Raw genomic sequence first — 10,636 nt, 5'->3', positions numbered from 1 at the left:
TGAGTAAAAGTTCAAGGAATAAAGCCGGGATCGTGTTTGGGGGTCAACGGATGATAGTTAGAGCGAACAAAGACTCGAGTAGACATATTGCGCACTGTCTAGTAAAATACACATAACTTTTTGCTCAGAACTCCATTTGGGCTCCACAATATATGGTTGGAAAGCTAACTCAAAGTGCTACAACTTTCATGTTTTACGTTTTTCCAAAGTCTAAGAGGAACAGGGTGAAAAATGCGCGTCAATAGCGCAGTTGCGCTCAGGCCGCGCTCATCAGGCAGAACACTGGGCCACTAGCGCGGTCAATAGCGCGGTCGCGCTAGTCAAACCCGGGAAAAGTTTCCTTTTTTACATTGGAGAAGGTATAATTATTTGGGCCCAACCCTACTTGGTATATATACATGGAAAACGGTATTTTGAGGGAGGGGGACATACTTTTGACACAGAGCCGCCGTGGAGGCCGGGTTTCATCTTTTCTTTCACCAACTTAGTCTTTTTATGTTTCTTTGTATGATTTGTTGTTTTGCTACCATGTCTATGTGGAGCTAAACTTCACGTTCTAGGGTTGTGGTTCTTTCATGACTATTGTTATTCGGATATTGATTTTGATTTCTTAGTTTATTATATTGGTTTATTTATTCAATCTTGCACTTAATTATTTGATTGCTTGATCACCAATTGAATACTATCTACGAATCTAGAGTTGAACTCGAAAGTGGGAATTCTAGATTGCATATAGGATTGAGTAGAGCATGTTCTTGAACCTGGGCATCAGGGAACAGATTCGCGGTTAGGATAGACATATACCTAATTGCCTTGCTTGGTTGATTTACAGGAATTATAAATGCGTTTTTGTTAGTTCTAATTCCATAGACATATAGGAGTTAGGTTAGCTTGAATAGGCGAGTAAGAACTCGACATATTCTTATGAGCAATATTAACCCTGTTAACCAATAAACTAGATAAATTAGTTAGTTAATTCAATTGAAGAATACAATAGGAATGTTAGATAGCCCATAACCCTAGATCGTTTTCATTACATTGATATCATAAAAATCTGCTCTTTCTCTGTTCAAAGTTCATTATTTATATTTCTTAATTTAATTAGTTTAGAATCAAATATTTCTATGTTTAATTCTTGTTTAGATAATTAAGATAGTCTAATTTAGTTAATAGTTAATCACAAGTCCTCGTGGGTTCGACATCCGACTTTTAGTCACTTTATTACTTGACGACCACGTATACTTGCGTGTGCGTTTGGCCGCAACAAGTTTTTGGCGTCGTTGCTGGGGACTTAGAAATTAACTATTTTTCTATATTAGACTTTTACTTTTATCATTACAAGTTTTGATTTTTTTTTCCTTCTCTTTTTGTAAATATTTTTATTTTTATAACAATTTTGATTGTTCTCTTAGTGTGTTTCTAGTTCTCTCAACATGACATCTGGGGATGAAATATCCGGAGGTAAGGTTATTGATGAAGAAGCATGGTTGACGGAAGACTTTTATGGCCCGTCTTTTTGGGCTTGTCATGACCTGATTTCTGGGAGGTCTGAATTTGAATATGGGAGTAAGGATTGGTATTGGGAAGAATATTCACGATTAAGGGAATACGAGGAACGTCGTTGTCTTCTAACAAAATTGGTGAATGACTGGTCTAAGGAGAGAGATGAACTTGCACATAAAATTGATAATTTTGGCTTGGTTGTTCACAACTTAGATGTAGATTTGAGTGCAATGGTTGATGCGTGTAACGCCCAATAATTTAATAATGAGTTGTGTGAAGCTGAAAAAAATCTTCTAGACCAAATTGAGGAGCTAAAACGAGAATACCAATCACTAGACCATGTTTTTCTTGAGGATACCAATATTGAGAAGAATGCTCTAGAGTCATATGAGGGAGTAGATAATATTACTTTGGGAGACTTGTGTGTATGTAAATATGGGGATGCAAATAGTAGTAAAATTCATGAGTTAGGGCGCATTAGACCTCATTCCAATCATTTTTCCACATTGTGTTTAGATAGTGAGATATTAATCAAGCCATCTGAGCCTATGGAGGAGTCAAAAGGTTAGGATGAGAGTGCCTATATTCTTGAATTTGTTGTGCCAAAAAGTAAAAATTACATTCCTCATCTAAAGGCCACGAAGTGCACATTGAAAAAATTATTACTTGGCCTAGTTATCATTGTAGCCCCACCACTGGAGCATAGCCGCAGACTGGATCCCATGTTAGGGGTACAATTCATATGTTCGAGGTGGAGGAAAAAATGGTTTACGTCGTGCCGCGACATTAAATTAGGCGCTTGTTGGGAGGCAACCCAACTTTACTGCTTTCTTTTATTTATGTCTATTTTATTATTTTTATTATTTTTGTAGTGTTGTTTTATTTTGTAGGATTTTGAGCATAGGGAGCAAAGCCAAAGGAAGTGTGCAAAAGTGAGCCATGTGGTTAGAACTTAGTGTGGGGTGCCCGCACAAAGGACTGTACCTGGGAGAAGTCTGAGCATCCCGTGAGCTGCTAATGCTTCGGCCTGTGGCCTACCAGGGAGTCTCTTTTACCCTCTTGTTATTTTCAGTATGCATTGAGGACATTGCACAATTTTAAGTGTGGGGTGAGAAGATTGTCTGGGTGATTTTCTGTGCTATGTTAGCTTAGTTATAGTACTCGTTCTTAGTGTAGTAATTTTTGTTTATAAAAAAAACAAAAACCAAAAAAAAAAATTGGAAAATTTGAACTTTTCCCGACGATGGATTTTGTGGACAGCTTTCTTAAGGGATTAAGGTCCAATAAAAAAAATGAAAAAAGGGGTGAAAAATCGAAAAATATGTCTTTTTTTTTTAGGTAGCAATAATCCCCCGTGTTTTTTTTTTGTGCATCGGTTCTTTTCCTTGGGATGTAGTTTTAACCGGGTAGTAGTTTTTATTTTATTTTTTAGAGTAGATTAGGACTTTAGAAAATAAAAGGAGGAGGGGTGATGAACTTAGGTTCCTTTGACTTGTTTGATAGTAGCATATTTAAGCTTTGGCATGTGTAGTATCTTCCCTATAATTTGAATTTATTGATGATGCCTTGCTTACTTGGATAGCATGTTTTGTGGCGCCTATGTCTCATTTTCTTGACTTATGTTCACTTTGTGCTTAATGCTTAATATCTCGTGACTCCGTGAATACTTGCATTCGTTTGAGAGTCGGAATGGGATCGACCTTAGTGAGTCATGTGCCATGTGTGGTGAGGTTTTTGTGTAGTCCATGTATTGTAATTGTGTCTAGAACTTGCCCGGTTTGTGAGTTGAAGCGAAATTTTAGGTGATGCTCGGTCTGAAAAATGATTTTAGGCTTTCTTTGATCTTTTTGAGCTTAATTGCTTACCACAAATAAAATTTATCCCTAGTTAAATCTTTTGAGCCTATAGACTTTTATTTGGCACCCACATTACAAGCCTATACCCTTTTTATTCTTAATTGACATTGTTTTGATCCCTTTTCCTCTTAAATCACTTTAATAGTAAACGCTAAAAGAAGTAAGAAGGAATTAAGTGTGGGGTGGCTTTTGAGTGGAACCAATAAAAGGAAGAAAGGTGCGCTTGTTTTTTTAAAATAATACACCACTAGCGGAAATTGAAAAAAAAATAATCTGGAAAAAGAAAAAGAAAAAAAATAGAGATGAATACATTGTTGTCTTGTTCTTGATAGTGGGTATGAATTAATGTAGTGCTTACAGAAGAAGGGAGCATTTTTGGGGTGATATTGTTTGTGAAAGTGAAGTGGATTCAAGAATTTATGCTTAAAGTTGATTATGTGGTGTGTTGAAGTGCATAGGAGGGTTAGTCATTGTTCCTAAATATATCCTACCCGTCCCTTAGCCCACATTACAACTATGAAAAAGACCTAATTGATTTTAGATCGAGCGAGCCTACATTAGTAGAGATTTACATTAAGGGCAAGCCTATGGTACCAATTACATGCATGTGAATTCTTTTGTGAGGGTGAGCGATTTTCTTTGATATATGTGAGCATGAGATTCGAATGTGTGGATTGATTTTACTTTCTTTGCTTTGGTTGTGAGGGCACATGGTTTCACGAAGGATAGGTAACAGTATTAGACTTCTATACGACGTTGGGTATTCAAGCCATGAGTGCATTGTGACATCGAGTCGGTTTTTGAGGCTAGGATTGTTGTGAGCATGTTGTCTTTGTTGTAAATAATTTTAAGAATAGTATGAGTAAAAGGGAGTTGTTGCATATGTTAGAGTTTAATTGTTGCTATCAGCCATAATCGTTGGTGTAGTGTGCTTCGAATTGTATAGGCCAAAATCTGCCCTAAGGATATTCAACGTAATACGACATTAAGGGAAGAGTCAGTCAAGGTCGACTAGGAAGCAGCAAGATTCATGGCCGAGATGTCAATCATGACCGAGGTCGAGCATTGTGTAAAAAACAATAACGGCTAGTGTTTGAAATAGGATATTAAAGAGAATATTCTAGTGAATATTCCCTGCACTTGAATATTGCCTTTTCATTGACATTCTTAATTACATATATTACTCCACACTTTTCCATCAGATCCAAGGATATTTCGAACATTTTAGGATTTGTCTGTCACGCATCCTTGTCAGGAGGAACAATCATCTCATTCATGCATTATTGAGTGATTTATTTCTTCTATTTACTTAAATGCCACTTATTGTTATTTATTTATTCCTCCATTATTGCCCATGCTTTGAGAATATTTAATGCGCAACGTCATTACCTTTCCACTGAACCAATCCTATAATTTCTGCATTTTCAAGATCTACGTTGAGAAATATTATTATTAACTAAATTTAACCCATCATTACACAAATATAAGGTTTAACCAAAAGTTATACTTTTTGGTGAAACACCTATTAAGATCGATCGTCAGCAGCAATACTTCAAATGTCAAAAATTCCAGCTCTGTTATCCTCAAACTTACCTATTGGGAGGCGCAGGTGTCCTTAGCATTAAAAATGGTACTGTCTTCTTAAAGTTGATAAGAAAGCATGCAGCTGTTTTAAACAGAGGCCGTCACTCTTAAAGCTTAGACAGTAAAATATCAAATGGAGTATATTGAAGAAAAGGTGACAGTGAAAGATGATCAGTTCGGCGAATCTATAAAGTATAACTGAAACTGGGAGTTCTATGGGTCTTATGTACAGCTCTGTTGGTTTACTAGTACTATTTGATCACGTCACAATATCTTATTTACTGCGCTGTGTCTGTTTAGTTATCCTTGGTCTATGCTACTTTTAAAGAATAATTAACAACAGTTTGCCTCCCAAAATTGGACTTGCACTTGTACTTTGCTCTTCTTTTTAAAATTATGTAGTATCCCAAGAATTCCTGTGTGGTGACATTATGCTTCAATCTGACTTTAAATAACAAGTGACAATATTTTGGGAATTGCATTTTGGGCATCTCCAATCCTTGCACCATTTTATTTACACCAAAAAAAAGAATATTTCTTTTATATTCTTCTCTCTTCTATATTATATTATATCTTTGTAAACAAATTGCTTCTTTTTTCTTTTTTACATATTTATTCCATATAATTCGTATTTCTTTCTTATAACCATAAACTATAAAATTATTTTACACCTTTAATTTTTAAATAATATAAATTATACGCAAATATACATTATACATATCAATGTATAATTCAAATAAAAATAAAATCATTGACAAGATATAATTAAATAAATATTATATTATGGTAAAATTTAGTTGAATTTTTACATAAATATTCAACTTACAAGATTAGTATGTTGCTCCTATAAATGCTGTATTAATGCATTACGAAGTGTAAAATGAACATCTTTGTCCTTAATAAAATAAAATATTCTAAAATTAATGTATAAAAATTATAATATAAAATTAAAATTATAAAAATATTACTATAATTAATTACAAAATTATAATATGTTAAATTAAAAGTGTTATATATTAAAAAATAATATTAAAATAATGGTGAATAGTAATGGTGTTGATGAATAGTACTATTCACACACCAAAATAATGTAAGAAATGGTGTTGGGTTGGAGCAAAAGAACACCAAATCTTACACTAAAATAGTGTTTGGTGTTAAAATTGGTGTTGGGTTGGAGATGGTCTTATTCAACATTTGGTCGTTGGTATTAGTTAATATTGATATAAATATTTTACTAAAATCTTGAAAATATTATTTATCCCATGTAGAAGGTGGGGATTACAACCTTGTTTTGAACCCAACGACTAATATTTTGTTGGATCACCTTTTTTCTATGTAAGTGACATTTTGCTCAGGTTGCCCCCCTAAAATTGGAATTTATTTCAGAATTTGAAAATCTTATGTTGAATTTTTTTTTTTTGCAGGGGAAGAAATGGTTTGATAAGTTTGTTCCAAGGCAACCAAAATAATAACGTTCTTTATATTCTACTCTCTACATACCTCTTCTGTTCTTTAGAAATCTAGGAGTGTACATGTCTATACCCAAAAGATCGATTAGAAGAGAAAAGGTAGAAGGGGTGCAGTTTGAAGAGTGAAATCCAGATTAAAAACTGATTAGCATACTAATACTTTTTTAACTTTGACGTCATATTTTACGCATTTTCCTTGCTTGGTTAAATTGCATATTTGAAAGTAAGTAACCTTGATAAAGTTAGGTGATTTTGGAGAAGCGATTGTAAGAATAATTAACTAACATTTAAAATGACAATATCCTTTTGTCCCAAAATGAATTATCTAATTGAGGTCTAGGAGAAGAGTTTGGAAAGGTTAATTACTCACTAATTGACTTTTTGCAAGGGACAATTTTGACGTTTAGAGAAAGGAGTAAATATTTTGTTTGAGCAGACTAGCAAGTAAAAAGAGAAAGCAAAGGAAATAAAATTGAAAGAAGGATATAATGAGATGAGCTCACCTGAGGGTTTAAAAACTGCACTGTCCTGTCATAAAAAGTATACTCCTATGATATAGAGTAGTAAAATGGCTGCATGGCTCATCATTATCTTTGCTCTATAAATTGGCTTTAACTTCACTTTATGTGCACTCCATATATTTATACATTTGTTTCGAACTCACTTAGATCAAGAACTTGCATCTACAGCATTTCTGTTTGCTTCTGAAATGTCTAATTTCACTGCCAAATGTTTCACACTCTTCCTCTTGCTGTCTGTTTTGGTTGTTCAAGAATCTCATGGTCTCTCTCTCTCTCTCTGTCTCTCTCTCTCTAAGGAATTTTTATGTATGTACAAAGTTTTGTGTTTGATCATTGCTTTATTTTGATGCAGGATGCAGCATAATTAGTAGCTCAAAATGCATTTCACAAAAGGAAGTTGCTTATGTGAGAGTACTAAACAGAAAGGTGTTAACTTTGCCTATATGACTGTCTGATGCATTTCATCTTTTTCTATTATCTTTTATCTTCTGCTGATTTCTATGACTAAGTAACTCTAAAACTAGACTTTCCAAATATGCATGCAGGTTTTAGGAAGCCAGTGGTCTGCTTTTGGGAAGGGCTTGCATGGAAACTACAATCATGCAGGGAAAATCAATGAGAAGTTTGCTGATTGGGAGCTTAGGGGAATTCCAGCTGGTCCTGATCCATTGCACCACAATGGTGCTAATCCGAAGAAACCCCGGACTCCATAGCTTTTTACCCCTCTCTATAATCCGGCACCTCTTGTTGATGCAGTACTAATTTTGTTTTAGCTATATTTCCAAGTTTATGGTAAAGGCTATATGGAATTCAAGCTTCTGTTTTTGTTGTTTCTGCCCCAAAACATGTTAAACTAACAAAGTGTTAATGGGCTTAGGCTAGCTACTTGGAGTAGAATTTTATAACTAGCTGAAATGTATATATGGTTTGACGCAAAGTTGTCCTTTTTATTCCTAAGAAATGTTAAGAATGAAACATAGTTTTTGCTATCACAAATGAACACTCTCAAAGTCATGAATGCAAAAAGATCTAAAGGATTTGCTGAGAAAAAGAAAGAAAGGACAAAACTATTGTGAAGGTGATGGTAGGGTGACTTGCTACCGAGTTGGGATTAAACCCCTTCATTTCATTGCAGTACTGAGTTGTGTGGTTTTTGTTCTAATGCCATCTCAAATAGTGGTGGATTCAAGATTTTAAAATTATGGGGGCTCGCCGAAAGAAATTACAAAAATAAAAAAAAAATTAAAAAAAAGGAGGAAAAATGAGTTTAGTTAAGGGTAGTCTAAAGCAAAAAGTTACTCCTTTATGTTATGTGTCGCATAGAAATGAAAGTTATCAACCACATTCATATGATTCATTCGCATCATCTTCAACATAGCTAGACACTCTTAGCTCACCTGACAAAAGCCTAAGCATTGCATAAATCTGCTTTGAATGGATTTGGGATCTATCTCCAGCCACAAATTCATTAACAACAGCATCAATCTCGATGGAACTGATACCTGGTCTCTTTTGTATTCCAAGATCCTTCATTTTCTTCCTCACTGTGCTAGCTCCATGCCAACTTCCAACTGCAGCATATGTATTAGAAAGCAACACATGATTTGAATCTCCACCCGGATCCAACTTGTAGATATAATGCATTAGCCTTTCAGCTAGTCTTACATCCTTAAGATTTCGACAAGCTGCTAATATAGACCCCAATACAACTTCATTTGGCTTCACATGCATATTCTTAATAACACCTAATGCATCTTCTAATCTTCCAGCACGGCTGTAAAGATCAACTATACACCCGTAATGTTCAATCCTTGGAGAGATCCTATGAACTCTTTTCATTGCTTTGAAATACTTTAGTCCCTCCTCAACCATACCAGCATGGCTACATGCGGTGAGAACTCCTGTAAAGGTCACAGCATCTGGTTTAAACCTTTCCTTTTGCATCAAATTGAAATATTGTAGAGCATCCATTGCATGCCCATTGACAGCTAAACCTACAATGATTGAGTTCCATGAAACCAAGCTTCTCTCGGGCATTTTATCAAATACCTGGCATGCCAATTCTACACATCCACACCTACAATACATGTCGATTAACGTGTTATTAACACGAACATTGTTCTTAAATGCACGTTGCAAGATAAATCTGTGTGACCATAGGCTTATACCAAGAGTCCCCAAATTAGCACAAGCTGAAAGCACCGAGATCATTGTTACATAATCAGGCTCCACCCCAGATAACTGCATTTCTTGAAACCACACTAGAGCTTTCTTCAAAAAGCCCATTCTTGACAAATCCACCAATCAAAGCCGTCCAAGATATGACATCTCTTTCAGGAATTTCATCGAACATCTTAACTGCATTCTTGAAATCGCCATTTCTCATGAAACCATCAACCATGGTGTTCCAAGTCACCTTATTCTTGACATCCATATGATCAAAACTCAATCTAGCAAGCTCTAGAAGTCCAAACTTAGAATACATATCGATAATAGCAGTACCCACTTTCACATTCTGAGTATCCAACCCAAGTTTTCGAGCATATGCGTGAAGGGCAGAACCAAGAGAGAGAGCTTGCGCAGGAAAATGGGCACAGCCGGAGAGCAGAGTAACAAAGGTAACGTGATTCGGTTCAAAGCCGGAAATCCGCATAAGGGTGAACTCGGAAACCGCCTCGATTAAGCGGCCGTTTCGGCAGTGATTGGCTATTAACGAGGTCCATGAAGCAGTAGAGTCGAGATTATTGCTGAGGTTCTTAAGAGCTAATTGAAATTTTGAACGGCGGTCGGTGGTGGTGGCATTTTTGTCAACGAGATGAGTAAGTGGAGGATGCGGGGACGTCGACGGCGGAGAGTTGGCGGCAGTGACCGTAAAGGCGGGGAGGGCCATTGCATATTTCAAATTACGGTTGAGATATCCTATATGAAATGATATTTATTACAGTTTTAGTTATTGGGTATTGGTTTTCAATAGTTCAATTATTTTTTTATTTAATTTTTCTATTACATTTCGGGATGGAAAAGAGATAGTGTTATAAAACAATAAAAGAAGAAGAAGAGTATTGTAGAGAAAAGTAGAGGGAGAGAATTCTTATTGATTTGGGATGAATTACAATAGAATAGAACCCTCTATTTATAGTGAGAGAGTGACTTAGCCACTAAGTAATAAACCCTACAATCTCTCTAAATATAGGCATTCACCATAAATACAATTCTATTTATAACACTCTCCATTGAATGTCTATTCAACAGATAATGTGTCTCGTTAAAACCTTAAGTAAAAGAAAACCCAATGGGAAAAAAAAAATTCTAGAGAAGGAAAAAGAGTACACATATCTACAATACGCATTTTGGTTGCCTCGTTAAAAACCTTGCAAGGAAAACCCAATGGGACAAAACCTTGTAAGGGAAAAAAGAGTACAACGCGTATTAACTCCCCCTGATGAGAGCATCAATTCACATCCTTGAGCCTTCGCATCCCAATCTTGTGCACTAGTTTCTTGAAGTCTGACGTCGGCAAAGATTTGGTGAATAAATCCGCCATATTAACTCCAATAAATATGTTGCACCTTGAAAATCCTCGCTATCACATTATCATGCTTATAGTTATAGCAACATACATTTGTGCACAAATTGCACTAGGGATATGGTACTTCAGGACCAAAAATTGTATATGCTTTAAGCGATTGAAATCCTTCAAGGA

General features: G+C 35.5%; 1 protein-coding gene across 1 annotated transcript; it reads right to left on the bottom strand.

Annotated features, from left to right (window-relative positions):
- Positions 1–8,179: 8,179 nt before the first annotated feature.
- On the bottom strand, positions 8,180–9,822 carry LOC109210351 (pentatricopeptide repeat-containing protein At1g05750, chloroplastic-like). Its single transcript, XM_019373755.1, is given in 2 exon segments — positions 8,180–9,201; positions 9,203–9,822. Coding segments are annotated over 2 exon segments (1,317 nt in total). The 5' UTR covers positions 9,587–9,822; the 3' UTR covers positions 8,180–8,268.
- Positions 9,823–10,636: the final 814 nt, after the last annotated feature.

This window comes from Nicotiana attenuata, unplaced genomic scaffold, assembly GCF_001879085.1.
Source record: "Nicotiana attenuata strain UT unplaced genomic scaffold, NIATTr2, whole genome shotgun sequence".
Lineage (NCBI taxonomy): Eukaryota > Viridiplantae > Streptophyta > Magnoliopsida > Solanales > Solanaceae > Nicotiana > Nicotiana attenuata.
The sequence above is the reverse complement of the archived record's forward strand: the minus strand, read 5'-3'. Positions and strand labels throughout refer to the sequence as shown.